Source organism: Nannospalax galili, unplaced genomic scaffold, assembly GCF_000622305.1.
Source record: "Nannospalax galili isolate Female #2095 unplaced genomic scaffold, S.galili_v1.0 scaffold1617, whole genome shotgun sequence".
In the NCBI taxonomy this organism is placed as follows: Eukaryota; Metazoa; Chordata; class Mammalia; order Rodentia; family Spalacidae; genus Nannospalax; species Nannospalax galili.
In genome coordinates, this window is record NW_008340915.1 from 1,232,947 (window position 1) to 1,259,333 (window position 26,387).

General features: G+C 39.9%; 1 protein-coding gene across 1 annotated transcript in view; it reads right to left on the minus strand.

Annotated features, from left to right (window-relative positions):
• The window catches only part of Exoc4 (exocyst complex component 4), an 849,021-nt gene that overhangs the window by 717,879 nt on the left and 104,755 nt on the right, over positions 1 to 26,387 (minus strand). Inside the window, exon 6 of the mRNA XM_008836072.2 lies at positions 14,527 to 14,770. Coding sequence (XP_008834294.1) covers positions 14,527 to 14,770 — 244 coding nt within the window. The remainder of the gene's footprint in view (positions 1 to 14,526; positions 14,771 to 26,387) is intronic.

The window sequence follows — 26,387 nt, forward strand, 5'->3', positions numbered from 1 at the left end:
CCAATGGGGAAAGACATGTAAGACGTGTAAGATTAGATTCAGAGTATCTATTACTGTGGAGGTAAGACCACTACTTAATAAAGTGAATGCTGGAACAGTGCTAGCATCAGCCACTCCTGTAGAATCCCTCTGTCTAGGCTTCTGGCTTGAATAATACCAAAGGTGATGCTAACATTTCCTCAGAGAGAGAACGGGGGAGAGGGAGGAAGAAATAAGGAGGAAGAAAGGGAGAAAGAGGTGGAAAAATAAAGTGAAAACAGAAATTTAGAAGGGAAAGTATTGGTTTAAATCTGGATATGCTAAATTTAAGGTTATCATGGCCATGGGTGCTTGGATATGCAAGTCAGGAGCTCAAGAGAGAGACTGATACTTGAAATGTAAAAAGCATAAATATTTGAGAAGATGTAATTAAATATACTAAGCAGCTAGAAAAGCAAGCAAGGCCTGAGCCAAAACTCCTAGAAAGAGTACCATGGAAAAGGGATGCTTAGCAAGATACTAGAGAAGAAGGTAGTCAGAGAGATTTTTAGAAGACCAAAGAGAACTACCAGCAGGATCAAGGGCTTCAAGGAGGTCAGGTAAGGGAAAGAGAAATTTACAACTCACACATCCCCTGGGACCAGGGCAAGCAAGCTTTCAGGGAACAATGGAAGGTGGACTGAGTCGGGTGAGCAGAGGGTAGCTAATAAGGGAGAATAAAGCAGTCACATGCTCTTCAAGGGCACACTGTTCCTCGTCAGCACACACTCTCCTTAAAACAGGAAAATATAAAAAGCGGATGCTGCCATCATGCATCAAGGAACTGAAAAAAGAGATAAGAAACCACCCACATATACAGAGCACAAATCTACACTAGTCTGGCCCAAGTTAAAGCTCCCAGAAATAAATATGCTGTTAATATTCATATATACTCTCCACTGCCCACATAACACAAGACTGAAAACGTGTGCATTTAGCTGCAGACACACTCACGATGAACTTAAAATGCAGTCTCCCTAAAATCATTCTCCACCACAAAATATTAAGTAGGAGAAGGAGCAATATGTTGTATCACAGTTAGCTCAGCTATGTAAGTTCAGTTTGGATCTATGGACTTTTACCACAAATCTGACAATACCACAAACATAATTAAATTACCTATGATTCTTTTAGCTGTACTGAATGAGGCCTTTTCCTAAAGAGACCTCATAAACTTGGGGATCTAAATTTAAATTTATTGAAATTTCTACTATTCAGAAAAAAGTAACACCTTTACAGGTTTTAATCCAGAGACATAAACAGTATGTAGCACTACACCAATACAACAGCATGGAAGGAAATAGGAGTGCTCACATGGCAAGGATCCAAGCCTAGCACAGAGCACTAGCATTAGAATGCTGGATTTAAATACCCGTCTTTTACTAAACAGCCATGAGGCTTTCGCTTGGGTTCCTCATGAAAATTTACTACTTGCAAAGTGATTGTGAGAGTTATACACAAAACATACGAGAATGAGAATGCATTTTTTAAAAACCTTAAAAATATAATAAAGAGATTGTGTACATTTACCATTTGGAAAGGAAAAAAGGAGATGAGAGATAGTCTAGATACTCTGAGGCCCAGCTACAATGCTTCTTCCCACAGTCTGGTTTATTAAGTCCTGTTCAGAAGATGGTTCAATGGATAAATCAAGTGAGGATCTGAGTTCAGATCCCCATAACAATGTAAAGCCAGAAGCCTTAACACACATTTCCGTAATCCCAAGGCTCCTTTTAGGTAGGGGGTGGGGGAGAACAGAAGAAATTTCAGTTCACAGGCCACCTAGCCTGGTATACACGCAGCAGCAAAGAGAACCTGACTCAAACAAGGCTGAAGGCAGATTACATGTGCCATGGTACATGTGCAGCTACACTCACACGCACCGATACATATGAACACACACCTATGCATACACACAGAGACACTGAAATTTAAAATGCCGCTTTGGCTAAGCTAGTAGGATATGGGTCTCTGGAGTCTGCCTTAGTGAGTTCACAAATCACACTGTCTTCTTTATCATCTGCAGGGACTTCCAAGCATACCTCCTGGTGGGGTCCCTCTCCTGAGCTGCACACCTCACTCATGACCCAAAACAGAACTCACCATCTCCTTTCCTAGACCCATTTCTCCGCATTATCTAAACCAGTATCTTGTCACACTGCCCTCTTCTGCCTCATATCCAAGCATTTGCCAAGTTCCCTTACTTTTCCACCTCTTCTCACTCTCTCTCTCAAGGCAGCCTGTGTCATCCCGCTGCCACTACTACCCGACTACCTTCACATACCCTCTCATCCCAGAATAAGAACAATCCTCAGGCTAGTGCATCTACCTTCAATCCTATTTCTTCTAGACTACCAACTCACTGAGGCTAAGAACTATTTCTCATTTATGACTGCATACCAGTACTTGTCATAATATGCAGTAGTCAGTAAATATTTGTTGAATGAAGGAATGAAAATGAACTCTGGCAAAATTAGAGGAAGATTACAAATAAGAGTGGTGAAGAAACAAGTGCTTTATATAATTTAATAGTTTTAGAAGCACATGATTTTTAAAAATTTCATGCAAAAACATGCTCTCAGAAATGTAACTTCATCATTTGGGCTTGGTGGTACATGCCTCTAATCCCAGCACTTGGGAGGCAGGTTTGAGGCGGGCCTGGTCTACTGGTCCACAACAGCGAGTACCAGGCCAGCTGGTGCTACAAGGAAACCCTGTCTCAAAAAAAAAGTAACTTTATCAACCAAAACATGAGAACATAAACAAGTTATGAGAACATAAAGTCATAAGCTGAAAGACATATGTTCAGAATTAATTTTAATAATACTGTAATAAAATCTATTTTAAATGGAAAAAAGAAACCAAAAAAGTGTGAAGACGGAAGCATTTTTTCTTTACACACATATCCAACTACTTGGCTGGTTTGAAATCAGTCTTCTTATGAGTATAAGTGAAGCACTTATCCTCCTGGCTCTTCTACTAACTTTGTACCTGTAGCCATCCCTGTGGCTCCCATCTTCAAGTGCCATCAAGGAAAAAAGCAGAGGGCTAATAAGAAAATGTCAAGGAGCAGTCTCTTATTCGGGACGGCAAGAATTCATGTACAAAGCTCCCATCATCAAGCTGTGAAAAATGTTCAATATTTAAGGTTAGATAAGCATAATGTGAATCTAAATATAACATCCAGAGAACCTTGAATTAGTCATTTGTCTGGAAACCCATGTTGGCAGCCAAGAAACTGCCTGACTTGCTCAGGAAGTAAAGACACACAATGCAGAAAAGTGGTTCTGGTCACTATTTATCTGCTGAGACTATAGTACCAGGGTTCTGCATTTTCCTACTGACAGACAAGGGCAACAACCACAGAATATTTATCTCCCAACCACTATGTTCTAAATAGTAAAAAAGTACTAGACTCTGAGTTTATATTTTAAATGAAACATTAAATGAATTAATCATCAGCTACATCATAACAAGGTCTTTGCTCTGCCTGCCTATATTTCAGAGACACATTTTCTTAACTTTGCTGACCAACTATCTTTCATTTCAAACAGGACATAACCTCCATTTAATCATCAAGGTTATCCAAAACCTACTTTTACAGGCAGAGAGATAGGTTTTACCACATTAATGATAGGCTTCATGTAAAAACAAAAATGAAGTTATTTGAAGAATGCTGACTAATCCTCCATCTGCACTATGAAAAGAACAGAAAAAAACAGAACAGCTCTAATCAGTTCTTCCTATGTTACCTCCCTTCACGTCAGGCTTCTGAATTCCAGAAAAATGACTTTGAATGAACTTTAACTCTAATGTGTGGCTAATGACTGAAATTAGAAAATAAATCCAGGCTTCTTTCTTTTAAAGTACTGGTGTCACTATTTTAAAGGTCTTTTCCCTATTTCAAAAATAGTATTTCATCATATCAGAACATTTTTTTTCAAGTACCCATAAATCTCCTTCTACGAAAGAAGAAACCTTAAGGTTTTAGATGCATATTCCTAGTACTTGGTTGTATATTATTTAGCATGAGAATGTACAAAGTCTCTACAGGAACTGTTGAAATAACTAAATTTGAGTAAATAACTAAATTTGAGCTAATTAGGATTCATTTTCTCTGTCACTGCTGATCCCACTTCTTAACATGTCCAGTTATCTCTGAGAGGCCTACCATGCATGGATCACAATGGGGTGGACAGGTATAGTGGGAGAATGGATTTGTCAGTATAAACATTGTTCTTTTCTAAGGAAAACCAAAATTAAGTCCAGGAAAGAAGCTAGAAACATCATGCATATATAAACCAGGAGCAAGCTTACATGGTAGAAAAAGACCACTTCTAATGTGAAGTCTACTACCAACAAGCTTTCTGAAATGTCAAATTATTTCAGTTTTTACGTTTCTATGAATAAATCTGGGATTAGTAATAATGCCCTGCCTATGATGAGGCCAGATGTGAGACTCACTCAGGTGAGATAACAGTTGGCAGTCTGCTTTGTAAGCATGAATGTGTCCGTAAGACTCATCTAACACAGGGTTCTATAGCTCTGCACCCAGATTCCAGTTTATTCACTCCCCCATGCAGACTATCTGCATTTCTATCTCTCAAGTTAGTATAACTCCTCAGACACCATGTGAATAGTGCTGAGAATTTTTTTAATTCACTTCCTATTAAAACATTATGTTATTTGATTCTTTATCATACTTATTCAGTTGTTAAAAGTATTGGGCATAATCCTAAACAAAGCTAACAACACAAAGCTAACCCCCATATTACAAACTCACAGACCAATCTGATTAGACCATAACAAAGTGGTAGGTCAAGAGTTAAGAGGCACCCATGATAACCAGAAATATAAATAAAGAGGTTTTAATCACACCTGGCATCCCCCCTATATAGCATCAAGGGGTAAGTGTTTCTTTGTCTGTGTTTGTTTCTATAATGAAAAGATCAGGTATCTGCTTGAGCTTGAAGCACCTTTTGCATTATGAATCTAACAAGTGCACAGAAAATGGCAAGACATAAGGCAGCCTCCACTGTCTGTTAAACAGGGAAGCAACCCTGATGCAGCATGAAGGGTGACACTGAAACAGTTACAACAACCATGAATGAGATCCTATCCATTATTCCCTTTACTGGTCCAGTCTCTAAACTTGTTATAGAGAAATCAAGAGCAGATGGGTTTTTAACCTTGTCAAACACAAAACAAAGCTTTAAAGAAATGTAGTACTGAATAGTATCTCTGCCCCATTCACTCACCAGCCCCTTTTCTAGAGACTTTAAGCAAGGACAATATACAACCCAAAGACAGCTATCCAGCTTTATCTTTACAGACTAACCACAAGCATGTTGATATTACTAACTTATCTGTTATAGTGCTGCTATTAATTATTTTAAGTCTTACTAGAAAGTACATAGACTTAGGACCATCCATGTAATGAATTATATACCTTAGATAATAATTGTAGTAATAATTCCCATATACAAGAGACTTAATTCCTTTCATTTGTTTTAAAAAAACAGTATAGCTATGAGTGATACACCCTAGTTTAAAAAATGGTGGAATTTCCTTACTATGTGCCTGGTTCATCCTATTCATACCCTTTAATATTTAATAGTTGGGTATATTTAAAGCATGTTCTCACTGATACGTGTAATCAAAAGTAGAGATTTAATCAAACGGAATCATAATCAATGAAGTTAAATTTACTTGCTTCCCGCTTGCTTTGATTTGAATTAACTCTTCATCTAAATTACATTGAGGCCCTTCCTAATTCCAAGCATGTCCAGGTGCTACATGCAGTGCCTGGGAATGGCTACAAGAAGCCACAAGGACATATGCCTGACCTTCCTTCAACACTGCTCTTAATGACTTTTCTGTAAAATAAAATGACCAATTTCCACCAAGTCCTGCATTTCAGACACTTAGGAGAAGAGTACCTAATATGGGAATGAAGAGAGGAAAGAAAATATTACGTATTTGAAAAGGAAAAACATGCCTGATTCTAGTTACAGATCTAAAAGAAAACATGAAGAATGTTTCATTTCTTTCCCTTTCCATAACACTGCACTTGTACTATCAAATTAACCTTGGGGCCTGAGCCTGTAGGCTTCCTCAAAAATAAAAACCACTTTATAAGAACACACACCTGGGGGCTGGAAAGATGGCTCAGCAGTTAAAAACACTGGCTGTTCTTGAAGAAGACCCAGTTCAAATCCCAGCACCCACATGGCAGCTAACAATTGTCCGTTAACTCCAGTTCCAGGGGATCCAACAGCTTCTTCTGTCCTCCACAGGCATTGCACAACACAGGTGCACTTACCTACACACAAGCAACATACGCATACACATAAAATAAAATAAAAATTGGGGGCTGGAGAGATGGCTTAGCAGTTAAGAACTGGTTGTTCTTGCAGAAGACCTGGGTTCGAATCCCAGCACTCACATGGCAGCTAACAACTATCGATAATTCTAGTCCCAAGGGATCCAACAGCCTCCTCTGACCTCTACGGGCAATGCATGACATGGGTGCACTTACCTACATGCAGGCAATACATGCATACACATTTTTTTTTTTTTTTAAAAAAAAAGGACGCACACCTTTGGTCCTAGCACTTGGGAGGCAGACGGGATCTCTGTGAGTTCAAGGCTAGCTGGGTCTACATAGCAAGATCCAGGCCAGCTGGGGCTACAGGGAGACCCTCTCTCAAAAAGATTTTTAAAAAAAAGAATGCCTTTGTATATGAGTAGGATTTCCTAACTAAGTTCTGGACTCCAAATTTTAAAAGTATTATAAAGGTGTACATTTTCAAATTTTAGAGGAATAATTAAATGCATTTCTGGAAAATTCTACAGCTTTCATAGGCTGAGAAACCAGGGGGAAGGGTAATTTGGGGTAATTTTGGGAAATGAGGCAAATATTAATCTTGGAAAGAATCATGGTTATAAAAAAGGTAAGTGAATCTAACAAGTGCATAGAAATTAGAATTGCTCAGGGTTAGTTAGGCCAGAACTAACCCTGACAATCAATTACAGGTTAGATACCTAGCAGGCAGAATGAAAGGGGTGAATAGCCCATTACGATCTACTGTAATAAGTGTCAGATCTGATTAAAAGTACGTGTCCCCTCTATGGGCGTGCGGGAATCTCGGGGGCCAGCTGCTGGGCGTGGCGCCAGTCTCCCACACGTCGCTGGAGTGTGGCGGGTCCCGCGGGCCGCGTCTGCTGTTTGGGTCCCTGGCTCTCCGCCACTGGGGTGCGCGGGTTTCTTGCACCGCGTTGCTGAGGGTCTCTGCTACCGGAGCTGGCGGCTCTAGGACCGCTGTCAGCTGCCCGGTCGGGTTCCGTTTCAATTTCCACCGTGCACTCCTTCTAGGGTTCGAGACCCGGTGGCCACCAGGTCACAAGGGGAGGTGTGAGAAACAGCGAAAGCAGGGTCTTCATGAGTCGATGACGGAAGGATAGCACCCCCCGGGGAGACTGGATCACAGGATTTAGTGTTACAGCTTCAGACAAGTGACTCAGCTCAGATCTCAGTAATTCAGCTCCAGCTCCAACTTTATTGGGGTAAAACTAGGATTATTTATAGTGTGGAGACAGTAGAAAAAGCCTTAGCTGATAGGTGCTCCTGGAATTCTTCATTTACATAGGGCCGTGGGCTTCTATTATCAGATAATGCCTGATTAAAGCCTGGTAGTTTTTGTGCCAGAGGGCATGTATCTGTGACGGGCATTTCAAAAGTAAGTCAGGGAGGAGAGCAGAAGGCGCCCTGCTGAGAAGGGGAGTCTCCCCATATGCACCGAGCCGGCTTACGGCTATCCAGACATGGGGAGACTGCTACCCTAAATAAAAGGGGTACCCAACACCCTCCTTCAGAGTCCACCTAGATATATGTTGTACCTGCTTATATGTGGTTCTGTTCTGTGATTTTAGTTATCCATTGCCAATTACAGTCCTAAAATTTTAAATAGAAAATTCCAGAAATAATTAAAGAGTTTTAAATCTGTGTGCCATTTCTAAGTAGTAAGATGAAATGAGCCCTCATCCAGAATATCTACTCTGTATACTATCTGTTAGTCACTTAGCTGCATCAGTAATCTGTGGACTCTGTATGCATGTGGGGAAAAAACACATCAAAGAAGTGAAGGTAAAAAGATAGTAAGCCATCCTTTATCCAGCACCTTGCTGGACTCATTAAGTGTCCTTTCTCTGGTCGTCATCATCATTGCCTCCCCCACCCCACCCCATAGTCCACTCTTAATCCAGTTTATTTTGAAGCATTATGTCCAGATAGAACCCAGACACCACAACAGACAACTTTCTTTTACAGAAATGAAAAGTGTAATCTTAGCTGGATGTCGTGGCACATGCCTTTAGGCCCAGTGCTTGGGAGGCAGAGGCAGGTGGATCTCTGTGAGCTCAAGGCCAACCTGGTCTACATAGTGAGTTCCAGGCCAGTTGGGGCTACAGGGAGACCCTGTCTTAAAAAGACCAAAAACAGCCGGGCGTGGTGGCGCATGCCTATAATCCCAGCACTTGGGAGGCAGAGGCAGGCGGATCTCTGTGAGTTCGAGGCCACCCTGGTCTACAAAGTGAGTTCCAGACCATCTGGGGCTACAGGGAGAGCCTATCTAAAAAAAAAAAAGAAAAGACAGAAAAGTGTAATCGCACACATAAGAAAATGCAAACCCAAACCATACTGGAAATACCAGTTTTCACATTTTCACCTCTCAAGACTGGTAAACATAAAACAACGTAATGCAATGACAAAGAAATATAGGAGCCCTCAAACATGATCCATGACTTGAAATGATGCTGTCTCTAAGAAAAGCACCCCTGGTAATATTCATCACAGTTTAACCAGCCACAGAGGTATGAAAATGGCATGTCAAGAGTCTAGTGGGTCCTTCTCACATCTCAGATGCTGATGTCACACTAACTAAAAGAACCAGTAGTAGGTGCCATCAAACGAATGGAGTTTGACAACTACAACTAAAATAAAACAACAGTGAATGCTGCCTTTTTTTCAAAATAATAACACCAACTATCTCCATCTATGTCCCTAGTCAGACTACATAAGGGACCCATGGTCAGGTGCTGTGGTGGCTATACCTTTCACCCGCCCTTGATATATCATGTTACAATTCAGAGCAGTACATTGATCTGAGGATGTCTTTATTCACCTTTAAACTCCATGAGGACAAGGCTATGTCTGATTTGTTTGGCATTTCAGTCCAGTGTCTGGTCCATAGCTGAAATACAGTCTATGCAGAATTATTTCATTCACAAATATTTACTCCGAACCTGGTAGGCACTATGCTAGATTCAAAGCCATGGGACTAAGTGAGACACTTAGTTCCCTCTTCTCTTCCATTCTAGGGACAGTCAACAACCAAATATATACAGATAGATGCATATGTAAAGAACAATGTCTCATGGATCTAAAAACAAACATGACATTTTCCACATTTAAATTTAGTTTTATGGAAAATTTATACTCCCTAGAAGCATTTTCATTATTAATTTCTTCTGGTTAAAATAGTTATTTAAATTAATTTCTATTTTTCAATTTTTTGACACGTTAATACAAGCTGTAAAATGAGTTCACAGGGTACCAGAACCTATAGCCTTACCACTTTAACCATTAAAGTATATTTTGTTCTAGTGTTTTCCATGGTTTTTCTTCTTAAAAATACCATCTTACAAAACATGTAATTCTCTTTGTTTTCAAAACTGACAATTAATTATCCTTCTTCATATTAGTGGTCTCTAACACTGCAAAATAGTCTCCCTCAAAAGGGAGAACGTTCTCCCTGGCAGCCATGGCTCCATACAGGGGTCACTCTGGGCCCCAGGCGTGGGGTGCGCGGGTATCTCGAGGTCCCCGCCACACCTGGCGAGTTGCGGCGCGGGTCTGGCTCTGGCTGCGCCTCTCTGGGAGCTGCGGCGGGTGTCCCACGGGCTTTTCAGCCGCTTTGGGTCCTGCGCGTCCACCGCTCCGGTGCTGAAAGTTCCTCTGCTGCTGGAGCGTTGTCCAGCCGAATCCTGCCCTTAATTTACCCATGTACTTTCCTCAGGAAGCGAGGTCCACTGGCCATTGGACCACGTGGGAAGAGTACAAGAACGGCAAAAGCTAGGAATGTCCGCAAGTCGGTAACGGAGGAGTGCTGCCCCCCGGAGAGGCTAGGTCGCCGGTAGTAAGACACAAGACTCAAGACTCGGCTTAGTCTGTGTTACAGCTTTATTAAGTGTCTCTGCTCTCGGTGATTCAGCAGCTCTGCGACCCAGCTCTCTGATATTTAGAGAAAGACTGGGATATTTATACCATGGGGGTAGTGGTAAAAGCTTTGGCTGATAGATATTCTGTGAGACATTCTATTTACATATGGAAGTGGATTTCTTCCACGCTGCTAGACTGCTGACTGCATGGAAAAATCACACAGGAAAGCATGGTATCTTTCAGTGCCAAAGGCCATGTTTATTAGAGCATTTGTGGCGGGCACTTCAAAAGGAGTCAGGAAGGATGCCAGGTACTCTGCTGAAAGGAGTCTCAGCACATGAATCCGAGCTGCGTGAGCTGTCCGGACGTGAAGGGACTTCTACTTCACAGCAGGGGTCCCCAACAGCTCCAGCTCCCTCAGTTCTTTCTGTCCTGTTCTAGAACAACAGTTCACCACAGTGGAACAGGCCTTTAGCATCACTCCCTGCAATGCATGTTGGCTTCATGTATAGACAGAACTATTTTCAAAAAGAGTGCTTGTCACACCCCACTCCCCAATCATTCCTGTCCCACATCCTGTTCTCTTCCTTATTCTTGACAAAACTTCACACTTATGGGAAAATCTTTTCCTTCAGTCTTTTCCTTTTGCTTTTAGTATTTGTGATTACAGAACTTCTTCCAACTTCTTTGAACAAAAATGATACAAAAATCTCATAAGCTAGAATTTGGGGAAATAATCAACAATAAGGCAGCAGGAATTGAAGAAACTGGTTCTTAACTACAGAGGCTGCAAGCCATGTTTGCCATCTGAAGTTGAAGCTGCAACCCTTGAGAGTAAACAATGGGTAGCAGGTGGTTCTGATAGATTAGTGAGGCTCATATCACTCTCATGTTAACACAAGTTCAGGATAAAAGGCATTGACTATTTTCCTTTAACAGTGTGTAGACGCTTATAGATACCAACACATAATGAAAGCACAGAAGAGATGGAATATTCCAAAGACTAGTTAATGGACAGTTAGGGGAGATGAAAAATAAAAGTAGGTTACCAAAGTGATATTTTTTTAAGTGGCAAAGGTAGTATTCTGGCTCTGCAGAAATTAAAGCAAGACAGAATTCACTAGCATGGTTCATTCTCCATTTCTAGCAAAATAACACAGAACATTAATTCCCTTTGAATAAAGACAAAAAGAAACAGGCCTGCAATGTATCACAACCAGAATATATTTAACAAGATGGTGAACAATGAAACTTTTAGGGAAACTTACAGTACTGGCATCTTGCCTCAGTGTATGTAGCATTTACATATTAATATTTTGGAATAAGATAGTTCATTAGGAGGTAGACCAGAGAATATCCAAGTTGGGAATGGATGGTTCTTTTTACCTATACATCTATTATGCTTATGGAAAACAAATTCTTCTACCTATAGCCATAACATTCTCAAAATGGTAAAATAATAGTAATTATGATAATAATAATAACAAATACTGTGATTTTACTTCTCTCTGAAACAGATGTCACTAGCATCTAAGTAAAGTCTGATGCACACACGCATGTATGTGTATGCACATAAGCATGTATAAACACACTTAAGGGACCATTTGATAATATCCTTTCCCAAATTCCAATCCCCTAGAAGCAACAATGCTAGTCATTTTTGAATGTCTGATTACCTCAAGGGAATTAATTCTTAAGAAATATTAAGGCTGGGCTGGAGAGATGAGTCAGCAGTTAAGAACACTGACTGTTCTTGCAGAAGACCCAGGTTTGAATCCCAGCACCCACATGGCAGCTAACAACTGTCCGTAACTCCAGTTCCAGGGGATCCAACAGCCTCTTTTGTCCTCCACAGGCATTGCATGACATGGGTGCACTTACTTACACACAGGCATAACACTCACACACATAAAATAAAAATACTAAATAAAATATTTTTTTAAAAAAAAGAAGTATTAAGGCATCTGATAGCTATCATAAACTAGCTACCAAAGGCCAGCTCAAAACTGTCAGTCATTTAGAATCCTAGTTTAATAATTTAATCTTTCATCTTCAAATGACATGGTTTATCCTGTGTTTGTTTTCTCTGTAATATTTTATCATATAATAAAGGGTTCCGGTCAAAGTATTTTAGATTGGGGGTTTTATAAACTAGGATTATACTACAGACAAAAAAAGCAGAGATGAACAATTTGCTCACTTCCTTAGCATCCAATATTTCCTGCCCACCTCCCCCCCAAACTTAAAGAGGGGAAAGAATAGAAAACCTGCTGCTGACTCATTCATCACAGAGAATCATTTTTAATTTCCTGGGGCAAGAAGCTGAATTTCTACTTCTACTGATGTAATTTTCACTCCTGAATTCTGGAAGCAGTTGAGGCAATGGAAGAAGAAGAAGTCAAAATCCTGTGAAAGGCACAATGTTTTTAAGGGCACTATAATGAGATCTGCAGGAAAGTTATTGATCTGTGCCCTTTTGCTTTATTTCCAGTATATATTATAGTAATGTTATTTCCCTATGAAAGTTCAGTCTAGTTTTCTGGGGACTTGCAGCAATAGGGCAAATAGCAAAGCAGAATTTTAGAGTATTCATTAGCAAGAAGTCAAAAGGTCTGGGTGGAAATCCAGGCACCAAGCAAAGAAAAAAGAAAAGCTCAATTCTGAACCATTCCCTAACTTCTCTGGATCATGACATGAGTGATGAAAAACACGGAAACTGAAGAAGGCACCAGTAACAAACACATGTATTGGTATAGAGATGAATGTGTACAATGTACTTGCTAAGCAACATAACCAGATAGCCTCTTCTAAAGAAGGCAGCCCTATAAGGGAAGTATCAAGCTCAAACACTGTCAGATCTGCTCTAAAACCCATGCTCATCAACCACCTGCTTTGGTTCGTTCTAACAGGAGACACCCAGGCAGATGTTTATATTATTTGTTGCTATTGTTTTGTTTTCTTTCACCAGCCATAGTATTTTTGAATGAAGCTCACACGAAAATTGTTTCTGAAGGGCTTTCACATCAATTAAAATTAGTCTTACTTAGATATACAAAAAAAATTGAAAATATAAAAAGAATATGTCAGTTTTTCTAAAATATTAAAATAAATCTTAGAAAGTCTATGTGAGTTACTATTCTTTCTTCTTAATTCTTTTTAATGTATTTTTTAAAGTGTAAGCATTAAGTAAAAACAGTAGAGTCTCCTTAACAGCTCATTAACAAGATTATAGCCCTTCATGTGCTAACATTTCCCAGGAGCACATCCATCTGAGTAAATGAGAAAACTACCTTTTTCTCTTTGATACTCATGTGATTCTTTTTTTCTTGAGACAGGGGTCTCCCCATGTAGCCGAGGCTGCCCTCTAACTCCAGATTCTTAGGCCTCACCTCCACTACATCCACTTGCCTTCTATTCTCTAATAAAACTGAAATGCCCATTAACTTTTGTTTTTCATGCCAAATTCCTGCCTCTGTACATGCCTTGTGTAGGTGGGAGTTTGTGGGGGGAGCAGGTGACGGTGAGATAAACCCCTTTACAGTGAATCTGATTTTCAGGGAAATACCAATTTCAAATACTGTCAAACAATATTGGACTACTGTTCCCTAACATCTGATTTGACAAACATGTTCTCCCAATGTATAATATTCACAGGCTTAGGATATCTGAATACAATTTCCATTTTCTCCTTATGAAACAAAAATTTTGAAATTCAAATCCTAGCTATTGTTTTGAGTAAATTTAGGAATTTCTGATATTTACCTATTAGCAAATATCACCAGCATAAAGAAGAAAGCATGAGAGAAGACCTCAGAGTTCAGAATCAAATGGGCTTGTATTCAATTCCAAGACCAGCCTCCTGTTGCACAAGCTTCAGCAAATACCTGTGTCTGCATCTCAAATCTCCTACTATAAGATGTAGTATCTCACAGAGCAGTAGTAAGATCTAAATGAGGTAATACACATAAATTATTTAACAACTGCTTGGTAACCAACGCATGTTCAACAACTGCCACATTCTCCTTTGTCATTTATTCACTCAATACATCAGAACATAAATCTTCATTATGGATGTATCTATATCTCTCATTCATTGTATGTGAATATGGACAATATATTTAAATTTCACAACAGCATCAACACAAAACAGAATAATGTCTGGCTTGAGTCTCTATGGAATATAGTAAACCATGTTAAAGAAAAGACTACCAACACCAAAGTTATTTACTCTCCACCCTAGAAAATGTACAATAAATAGAGATAACAAAACAAAACTATACCCCATTTACCTTGGCTGATTCTCCACAGTGAGGTTCTCTCCCCTCTGATAGCCACTGTCTGCCACCTGGGTCGTTGACCGTTTCACAATCTGCTTTAGCTCCTGCTCCAAGCGTTCTTTGATGGCCTTAACTGTCTCTGGGACCTTCTTCAGTTTGGCCAGCCCCTTGATAAGGATACCCATAAAAAGGGTGCTGTTCTCCTCTGGATCCAATTCCAAGTCCTCCTTGATTTCCTGCAGGTTGTTCTCCCTCACTGCCAAAGAAGAAACAGTAACAGTAACAGATCCAGTTTCCACTATTAAATTCAAAAGTACAGCAGACTTATAAAAGAATTCACTGTTGGGGCTGGAGAGATGGCTCAGAGGTTAAGAGTACTGACTGCTCTTGCAGAGAACCTGGGTTCGATTCCCAGCACCCACATGGTGGCTATGAACTGTCCTTAACTCCAGTTCCAGGGGAATCCAACACTCTCTTCTGATTGCTGTGGCAATGCACTCACATACATGAAGGCAATATACTCATACACATAAAATAATAAATTTTTTGAAAATTAAAAAAAAAATCAGTTTGGTTACTCCCCCTAAAGGAATCAGAGAATTTTTCTGTTAATTTACACAGTAATATGCAAGATTCATAAAACAGTATTCATGTATTCAAATCATACTCATTGGTTAGTAGTAAGAGGTAGAAGCAATCATCTACAAAAGACACAAATCTTCAGTTTTACACAGACCACCTTGACCTAAATCTCACTAACATTAATGATACATTTATGATACTAATATTATGAGATGTGATAAAGTCTCAGAAAACTAAGAAACCTAAAGAGCCTTCAAACAGTCCTTCAAGACATTCCTAAATAAACAAAAAGACAGTTCATTACTGCTAGACCTTACCCATAAGAAATACTCAAGGGAGCTATAAAGGACACAATAAAAGGAGAACAGATAGTAACTACAGGCTGTATGTAGAAAGAAAGGTCTCAGTGAAGATGAACACCTGGGTAATTAGAAAAGTCAACAGTCTCCATTTATAACTGAATTTTGTTTTCTACATGATTCAAGAAACTAAAACATTCTTAAAACACAGTTAGTATGAAATCTAGCAATGTTGTAACTTAACTGCAAATTTGATAATTTCAGAGATTAACACATTTAAAAGAGTTATTAGTTTATGTCCCCCCACCCCCAGGAAATTTTTTAATTTATTTTTTGGTGTATTTCATACAGAACATCCCAAACAATATTATTCATCTTTTTTAATTAATTTTTATTTTTTATTGATTGTGTGTGTGTGTATTTCATACAGAACATCCCAAACAATCTTATCTTTACACCCGAATCCCAAATGGCACCCTCCCATAGATTCCCCTCACCCCATCCCACCCCGAGAGCCCATATACTTTGTTATCCCTGTTACTGTCCAGCATGTTATCAATGTCCCTCGCTGTTACCCAGTGCTAGTCCATCCACTGAATCTACTCAGCCTACCAAGAGTTCCTTGTTTTAGGAAGATCAGCACTTCCTCATCTAGCAGCAATCAGTTGTCAATATTCCTTTAGATAAGATTGGGGTCTGCTGTTCTTGGGCCACCTTGGCCAACAACTCAAAGGAAGGTATCTCCTGACTGGCATTGTTTCTTGTTACGTAGCCTTTAGCTATATACACATGGACTCTTAATATCGTTTTTTTAATTTTAAGTGTATGTACATATTGCCTGCATGTAGGTAAGTGCAACCGTGTTGTACAATGCCTGCAGTGGACAGAAGAGGCTGTTGAATCCCCTGGAACTGGAATTACAGACAGTTATTAGCTGCCATGTGGGTGCTGGGATTCGAATCCGGGTCTTCTGCAAGAACAGCCAGTGTTCTTAACTGCTGAGCCATCTATACAGCCCCATCACGCACATGGACTCTTAAAGAAATATACTGATTAATCACTTTAATCTTTGGTTATACTTTCCTTTTGGGTGTTTAAGATGATACAGTTGGCCCAAATAAACCAATTTATTTTCACTCTTAAGGTCATTTGAGGATCTGTTCCTCAGGGGTCAAATGGGCTTGGAAGGAGCCCTGGCTCCTTTTTTTTACCAGTTCCATCTATGTGAAGATAAATCAAAGGTCCTGCTCAACCATGGCTGGCTTCACTAGGAAGCATGGAGGAAATGTTTCCTCTGTGTTGACCCTCCTCTTTGTAGACTGGACACTGGTTCACATTCATCTGGTGGGATCTCCATGGCCTCCCTGAACAAGAAGACAGGTGACTCACCACATTTTGACATTTTGAGAGATACTCCATAGTCCCCTGGAACTTAGTCGACCTCGGAGGGCAAGAAGCAAAAACTTTCCTTTAAGTCCCCCTGACCAGATTAGTATAAGCCTCAAAGTATGGCTGTTAAACATCCAAGAAGGTTAGTCTAGTTCTTTTAATTACCATGTGCCATGTAGATAAAGCCTGGGCAAAAACCAAATGTTCTCAGATAAACCTTGACTAGACATATATTTTGTTCCTTGAACTAGTTGTATGTATAATTTGTCAGTAGGTTGTTGGACTAATATGGTTCCCTCTGGTTTTTTAAAACTAGCTAAAAAAAAAAAAAAAAAGAATTATTAGTTTACTATTTGGGACAGACAACATATAAAGATGTAATTTATAGCATCAACAACGAATGGAAATAATTGTTAAATGAGCAGAATTTGGTATGTTATTGTATTTAAACTGATATAAATTCAGTTAGAATGTTATAATTAGAGGTCTTAATAACCCTGAGGTAACTTCAAAGAAAATAGCTACAGAAAAGAGAATTTAAATGTTTCATTACATAAACAGTAAACGAAACACAATAGAGATTAATCTAGGATATGAGTAACAAAAAAAAAAGACCTATTAAACATATAGAAAACAAATACAAAAATGACAAAGGTGCTTGACATCAAGCCTGACAATGTGAGTCGAATCCTCAGAGCGTCCCACAAGTTGTCCCCTAATGTCCACATACCTGCCATGGCAGGTTTAAGCCATCACACATGCAGAATAAACAAACAAACAAATACTTGTGTGTGTGTGTGTGTGTGTGTGTGTGTGTGTGTGTGTGTGTGTGTGTCTTTTAGAAGGAGGGTCTCCCTGTAGTCCCAGCTGTCCTGGAACTCACTATGTAAACCACGCTGGCCTTGAACTCACAGAGATACGCCTGCCTCTGCCTCTCAAGTGCTGGGACTACAGGTGTACGCCACCATATACTTTTTAAGTTTCAAAATGACAAAAGTCAGGACTGAAGAGATGGTTCAGCAGTTAAAGCACTGGCTGCTCTTGCAGAGGACACAGGTTCAATTCCCAGCACCCTCTTGGAGGCTAACAACCATCAATAACTTAAGTTCCAGGGCAATTCAATGCACTCTTCTGAACTCTGCAGGCACAGCAGGACATGGTGCACCTACATACATGTAGGCAAAATGCTCATACACATAAAATAAAACAAAAAAAAACAAAGTCTTTTCTTATCAGCAATTACTTTAAATGTAAATGGGTTAAAATCTCCAATCAAAACACAGAGGTTGGAGGCCAGGCGTGGTGGTGCATTAATCCCAGCACTCTGGAGGCAGAGGCAGGCAGATCTCTATGAGTTCAAGGCCAGCCTGGTCTACATAGTGAGTTCCAGGACAGCTAGAGCTACAGGGAGACCCTGCCTCAAAAAGACAATAAAAAAAAAGAAAACCATAGAGGTTGGAGAATGAATTCTTAAAAAAATTATGATGTAAGGCTGCGTATGGTGGCACATACCTTTAATCCCAGCACTCAGGAGACAAAGAGAGAAAGGTGGATCTCTGTGAATTCAAGGACAGTTTAGTCTACATAATAAGTTCCAGGCCAGCTGGGGTTACAAGGAGACCCTGTCTCAAAAAAAAAACAAAAAACAAACAAACAAAAAAAAGCACATGGCAGCTAACAACTGTCCGTAACTAGTGTCCCAGGGGATCCGACAGCCTCTTCTGACTTCCATGGGCATTGCATGACATGGGCGCACTTACCTACATGCAGGCAATACACTCATACACATAAAATAAAATAAAAAAATAAATTAGGATGGACTGAATGTAAAAAAACATGAAAAGACATTCCACAGAAACAATAACAAAAATGGAGCATGAGTAGATATGCTAACACATAAGACAAAACAGACTTCAAATCAAAAAGCATTTCAAGGCACAAAGACATCACATATTGTTAAAAGCTTAGAGGCTGGAGAGATGGCTCAGTGGTTAAGAGCACTGACTGCTCTTGCAGAGGACCTGGGTTCGATTCCCAGCACCACATGGCGGCTACAAACCATCCTTAACTCTAGTTCCAGGGGAATCCGAAGCCCCCTTCTGACCTCTGCGGCATTGCACGACATGGGTGCACTCACATACATGCAGGCAATACACTCATACACATAAAATAAAAATTAAAATTAAAAAGAGTTCAGTACAGAAAGGTATAACACTGGTGAAATAAGAAGCATAAGGTGACAGAAATGCTAGGAGAAACAGGCAGTTCTACAATAAGGGCGATTTCAATACCCTACTGTCATTAATGAACACAACAACCAGACATAAAATAAGGAAATGGGGGCCTTAGTATATTAAGCCAACAAAATAATGAACAAACTGAATCTTGGAGCATACCTACAAGAGTACGCACCATGACCAAATGCAATAATGAGTATCAAAAAATGGGAACGGACCATATAATTATCTGCTGATGCAAAGAAAACCAACCAAAAGATTTTAATACTCTTCTGTGACAAAATCAGCCAACAAACTAAGAACAAAAGACAACTAAATAAACATAATAAAAGTCATCTATGGTATGTAGAGATGGCTCATCAATTAAGACCATTTGCTCCACAATCATGAGGACTGGAGTTTAGATCCCAGAAACCACCTAACAAACTGGATAGCCCCACAGATACTTATGAGCCCAACTCCTAGGAAGGTGGTGACACAAGAACCACTGGGGCTTGCTGGCTTCCAGCCTAGCCTAGTAGGAACCCCAGGCTCAGGGAGAGACCCTGCTTCAAAAGAATGGGAGAAGAGTGATAGAAGAGAACACTCAACACCCTTTTCTGGCTTCTCTACATGCACACAAGGTACACACACCCACATACACACTCATATGGATGCATACAAAAGTTGTTTAAAGCCATATATGGTTCTTACAATTTTTCTGCCTCCTCCTCCATGATGTTCCCTGAGTCTTAGGTGTAGGGGTTACATTTTAGATGTATCACTTGAGGCTGGGTACCACATGGTCACCTGTTGTCTACATTTTTGCACTATTTTACTATTTCTATTTTATGTGTACGAGTGTTGCCTGCAGGTCCGTAAGTGCACCTGTGTCATGCAGTGCCCGTGGAGGTCACAAGGCATCAGATCCCCTGGAACTGGAGTTACACACGGTTGTTAGCTGCCATGTTGGTGCTGGGAATCAAACCCAGGTCCTCTTCCAGAGCAGCCAGTTCTCTTAACTGCTGAGCCACCTCTCCAGTACCTATTGCCTGCATTTTAACCAGTTGTGGCTCTCTGTAATCATCCCCATCTCTTGCAAAAAGAAGCTTGATGAGGGGTGAGACCTACACTTACCTGTGAGTTTAAGGATAAGCTTTTAGAACATAGTTATAAATTGTACTGTTAGGGGAAATAGTGGTAGGTTCTCCTCTAGGGTCTATAACCTTTTCAGCCATGAGTATTTGACTAGGTTTACAGTACTAAGCATGGATTCTCTCCTATTGAGCAGGCCTTAAGTCCAATTAGAGAACTGCTGGTAAGGCCCAAGATAAAAGAGACACAATTACACCATTAAGAATATCTTGCAGGGCCAGTCATTTTTGGGTTTATAGGGTTTAGGCTTTACAGATGGATAAGACTACTGATTGCTTTTCTCCCTTGACAGCTTGCATGTGACATTCCAATAGCATGAGACCTGGTCCTCAGAGAGAAGGGTTTCAGTTCAGTCCAGCTCAATTCCTCCAAGTCCTATGCCCAATGTGTGTGCTGTCTTCAGCAACAGGGTCTTGCCTACAGGTTCTGAAAGGCAACCAAGAACAATGGCAATAGCCCATATCCAGAGGACCAGGACACCTGCTGCTAGACAATGTCTTCCAGACATGACAGAGAAACTACATCCATGAAATCTCAGCAATATGGATGCCTAAACAAGACCTATATAATGACAACCAGCTTACATGCCAACGTGGGTGGGGGACATTTCACAAGGTCACACCTCTAGATGAAGAGCTATAGGAACTTATTAATGGCTGCTAAGAGAGGAAGAATCAGCTTTCTCCAGGGATAAGCTCCCTGATAGGTCATCTAATCCCAAGTGGTCAGCCCAAAAACCTGTGCATATTAGCACCACTAAATAGACTCAGTAGGTTGTTCATATTAGACACACACACACACACACACACACACACACACAGCAATAATAATTAGAGAAGAGATCAGTAAGGTGGGAGGAGTTGGGAGGCGTTAGAAGGAGAAAGAGATAGATGGAAATGATGTAAATACAATACTCATGTATAAAATTTTCTTTTTTTAATTTTATTTGTTATTTTTATTTTATGAGTATGCATGTATTGCCTGCATGTAGGTAAGTGTACCCATGTTGTGCAATGCCCATGGAGGTCAGAAGAGGCCATCAGATCCCCTGGGACTGGACTTAACGGACAGTTGTTAGCTGCCATGTGGGTGTGGGATTCGAACCCGGGTCTTCTGCAAGAACCAGTGTTCTTAACCACTAAGCCATTTCTCCAGCCCCTCATGTATAAAATTTTCAAAACAATAAATATTTTAAATTTTAAAAGCCATATATTAGTAGCAAGGTTTATAACCTAGATGAAATGAAAATAAATTCCTAGAAACATAAAATCATACCAAATCATGAAGAAAGAGAAAATCCAAATAAGACCTAAAGCTAGTAAGATCGAATCAGCATAGAAAACCTTCTGACAGAAGCTACAGAGACAGCTCTGCAATTGAGGGCACTGGCTGCTCTTACAGAGGACAGGGTTCAGTTCCCAGCACCCACATGGTAGGTGGCAATCTTCAGTAACTCCAGTTCCAGGGAACTGGATGCCCTTTTCTGGTTTCCATGGGCATTGCACACACAAGTATACTTGGATACATGTAGGCAGAACACTCACATATATTTTATAAAAGAAGGAAAAATCTGACAAAGGAGTCTGGAACCTGATGAGTTCATGGTGGATTCTAACAAACATTTAAAGAACCTGAAACAATCCCCAAACTTTTCCAAAAACTTAGAGCACAAGAAAAGATTCTTAACTCATTCTATGAAGTTAGCATTACTTTGATATTAAAGTCATACAAAGACAACAAGAAAGATACAAACTGGTATCTATTATGAATAATGTTTCTCAAATACATATATTTATACCCATAATTGTTCATTACTCAAGGTATTCAGTATTATAATAGCAGCATTATTGATAATCACCAAAATGTGGAAGGAATTCAAGTGCTCATCAACACATGATTAGATAAGCAAAATGCAGTCTATGCATGCAAGAGTGGCATGTCACATCATGTAAAAAAAATTTAATATTTTAATGACAGTTTTATTTATTTGTAAAAGTGTATTGCCTACATGTTTGTGTGAGTACACTCATGTCATGCAATGCCCGTGGAGGTAAGAAGACAGTGTCAGATCCCCTGGAACTGGAGTTACAGATGGTATCAGCTACCATGTGAGTATTGGAAATCAAACCTAGGTCCTCTGCAAGAGCAACGAGGTTCTCAACTGCTGAGTCATCTCTCCAGTCCCAAAGTATTTTTATTTATTATTTTTATATTGTGTATTCACGTACTGCTTGCATGTAGGTAGCTGCACCCATGTCGTGCAATGGCCACAGAGGCCAGAAAAGGGCATTGGATCCCCTGGAACTGGAGTCACAGATGGTTGTTAACTGCCATGTGCTAAGAATCAAACCTGGGTCCTCTGAAAGCGCAGTCAGTGCTCTTAACCACTAAGCCATCTCTCCAGACCCTTAGCACACCATTTTTAAAACCAGGAAAGTCTGACAAACTCCAATATGGATGAAACTTGAATACATTGTGTTAAGTGAAATAAGACAATCATAAAAGATAAATGCTGTATCATTCCACCTATAATTAAGGCACTTAGAGTGGCCAAATTCTTAGAAACAGGGAGTTAGACGTATGGTTGCCATGGGATAAGGGAAGGAAGAGAAGGGGGAATTATTGTTTAATGAGTAAAAATTTGAGGTTTACAAAATGAAAAGTTATACAGATAGACAGGGATATTGGCTGCTCACACTATGAATGTACTGAATACAACTGATCTGTACACTTCAAGTGATTAATGATATGTATATTTTAACATAATAAAAATAAACACTTAAGTATGAACCAACGACATTTTAATTGCATGCAAGATAAAAATACTTACACAAGTTCATTCTTACAAATAAATGATCTACTTATCTATAATGCCTTATTAGACTTAGCAGGCTCTCAGAAACTCAGAGAGATCATATTCATACAGTTTTCCTTACAGTAGAGAGCATATAATGATGTGGTACTTAATAAGCATATGTTAATACTAATGAAACTGGAAATAGAATCAAGAAGGCCTAGTCTCTAGAGGTGAAAATCTGAAGGAAAATTTTTAAACCATCATCAATATTTCAAAATGTATTCCCAGAATATATATTTCAGTCCTATTTTTGTTTTATACATGAAGAAGCTAGCTACTTCAGGTCACAGAAGTATTCTTCATTTTTAATTTTTTATGAATTTTTGTGTATTTCATACAGAAAAATTATCTTTATACCCCCTTCTCCTTTGGCACCCTCCCATAGCACCCCCAACTGGAGTTCATACATTCTGTCATTTGTGTTAAGGCCTATCATGTTATATTCCCAGATGTCCCTCAGTGCAAGTTCATCCACTGGCATCTAGTCAATCTATACAGTGCCCTTCCTTTTAAGAAGATTAGCTCTTCCTCACTGAGCAGTAATTAGATGCTACTAGTTCTTTGGCTAAGATTGGGGCCTGCTGTTCATTTCCACAGTTCTGTGTTGGGTTTGTGTCTGTTTAAGTCTGCATGGGTCTTATGCATGCTGATACCATTGCTATAGGATTGTATGAGAAGGTCCCAGAGGCCTGTGGACTATTTCTGTATGGTCATGCACCTCCTGGTTCTTACCATCTTTCCATGCCCTCTTCCACAATGGTCCCTGAGCCCTGGGTGGGTGAATTTTAATATAGGAGTCCTGACCAAAATCCCACATTCTGCAGACATTTATTCTCTGTGTTTTGGCCATTTGTGGCCTTTTGCATTCCTGACCCTCTGGCTGTATGAGGGAGTTTCATTGATGAGAATTGAAAGATGCATTAGTGTTCTCTTCATCCCTTGTTCTATGTTCCATGAGCCTTAGGTAAAGAGGTTGCATCCTAGATGTGCCACTTAGACTTGGGCAATTCACAGAAAATCTCTGTGTTTGACCAGCAGTGTAACTCTAATATAATTTCTGTCTGTTGAAAAAGAAGCTACTTTGATGGGTGGTAACTGGGATACTTGTCTTTAAATTTTAGGATCCATAGTTTGCATATAGTAAGAAATTACATTTGTCTAGGGATATGAGAGCCTTGGGGTTTTCTCTAAGATCTATGACCTCTCCAGCCATGTGTATTTGGCTAGGTTTACAGTACCAGATGAGTTTCCTCCCATTGTGTCATGTCTGTAGGCATGTCTGCTTACACAAGATAACAAGGAAGGGCTGTGCCAGGCACATACCACCCATCCCTCCCCGATTGGGACACCTGAAGGGAGTTGTAACATTTTTCTTGAAGTTATCGGTTTGTGAAATGCTTGCTTTGAAACTATTGGTTGTATAAATGCGGGCTTTTGTGTAACGGTTGTGGGAGCCTATATAATCTTTACCTGAAATTGCCTCAGGGTCAATCGCTCTAACCAGACCTGCGTGTCTTGGAAGGATGGTCAGCCCCAGCTAGCTAGTTTAATAAAACTCTGCTTGATTGTTGCATCTCCATACTCGTGCATTTGTTCTCCAGAAGAGACCCACCGAGTCACAGACCCTAACAATATGACCTCTCTGGCTATCTGTATTTGGCTAAGTTTACAGTACCAGACATGAGTTTCGTCCCAATGAGTGAGCTTTGAGTGAGCTCTGAGTCCAACTAGGTAGCTGTGATTATCCCCAAATAAAAGTGCCCCTGTGCACGAATATCATTTGCTGTGCTGGTCATTGATGTGATTTTAGGCCTTGAAGCTGGGGTTGGACCATAGATTGACATCTCCATTAGCAGCTTCTGTAGTGCTCTCCAAAGCTATGAGAGCTAGCCTTCATGGGAGGTGATTTCCAAGTGAGTTCCAGCTCCATTTCTCTAAATCCTGTGTCTAAAGTATGTCCTGTCTTCAGCAATAGGGTCTTACCATCAAGTTCTGGGAGGCAATCAAGGACTGTGACAATATCCTGTGTAATTCTGGGAGTCTCTTGGATACCCAGGCCAACAACTTGGAAATTATCAAGGAAGAAATGGAGAGACTTTAAATGGGGAGGGCAGGAGGGAGAATAAGACAGGGAGAATAAGACAAGGTGAGAACGAGGAGATATAGTGCCTAGCTAGTATAAAAAAATCAGAGTGAACTGTGTTAGTCCAAAAACCTACTGAAAAATTACACATACAATATCTCCACGTAAGTCTGTGAGTATAGCTTGACTACATAACAAGAAACAGTGGCAGACAGAAGAAACCTTCCACAGAAGTATTCTACACAGCAAATCCAACCCCACAACAAGGTGGGGAAAGTACCTGATACTCAGGGAGCCACCTAAGCTCACACAGTACAGGAGGAAATAAAGCTAGACCATAAGCAGGGCTTCAGGCAAGAAAAAACTCACAGAAATTTACCTGGCATAAAATGCACTTTGTGAAAAGTGCACAAGTCACAAACAGAACACATTCAAAGAGTCACCTACACATCACAGCTACCTACCAGCAGTGTGACTGGTGATGAGGTCAATGCAGTTTAAATCAATCAGGCCTGAGATAGCATACATGTAGCTACTTATGTGCACAGTAAAAGATAGCACATTAGAAGCAAAAAAGCAAGGAAAGAATAATAAAATGCCACAGACCCAATGGCATGTCATTTAGAACCTTGCCTTCCTGTTTATCTCCTGAAATCTCCTAGAGGATAAACACTGAAGAGATCCAAAATTAATTAATTTATATCATCAGTTTCACTTATATCAGCTGAAAATTAAAAGGCAATTTGAAAGGATAATATAATCAACCATGACTAGTCTAATATTCACAAAAGCCCTACGAGGCCAGAGAGTATTATTGGAGCTTTACAGGAAAAAATGAAGCTGTACAAAAATAATTAAACTGAAATTCAGTAAGGCTTCACACAACAATTAGAACAAAAAAGGGCCCATTTCCCATACTACTTAAGTCCAGATCATTCCCGAACACCTAGACTGCTGTAAGATATACTTAGTGCATAGATATTAGACATGTTAACATTGGAAAATTTTTACTGTCTTCTGTAATTCCTACATTTGATTTTTCTTTTGTTCTAAAGATCTTAAAAAGTGACAATAAATTAGCCGGTTGTGGTGGCACACACCTGTAGTCCCAGCACTTGGGAGGCAGAGGCAGGTGGATCTCTGTGAGTTCAAGGCCAGGTTGGTCTACATAGTGAGTTCCAGGAAAGCTGGGGCTACAGTGAGACCCTGCTTCAAAAAGACCGAAAAAAAAAAAAGAAAGAAAGAAAAAAAAAAAATGTGACGGGGGGGTGAGATAACCCAGCCAGTAAAGG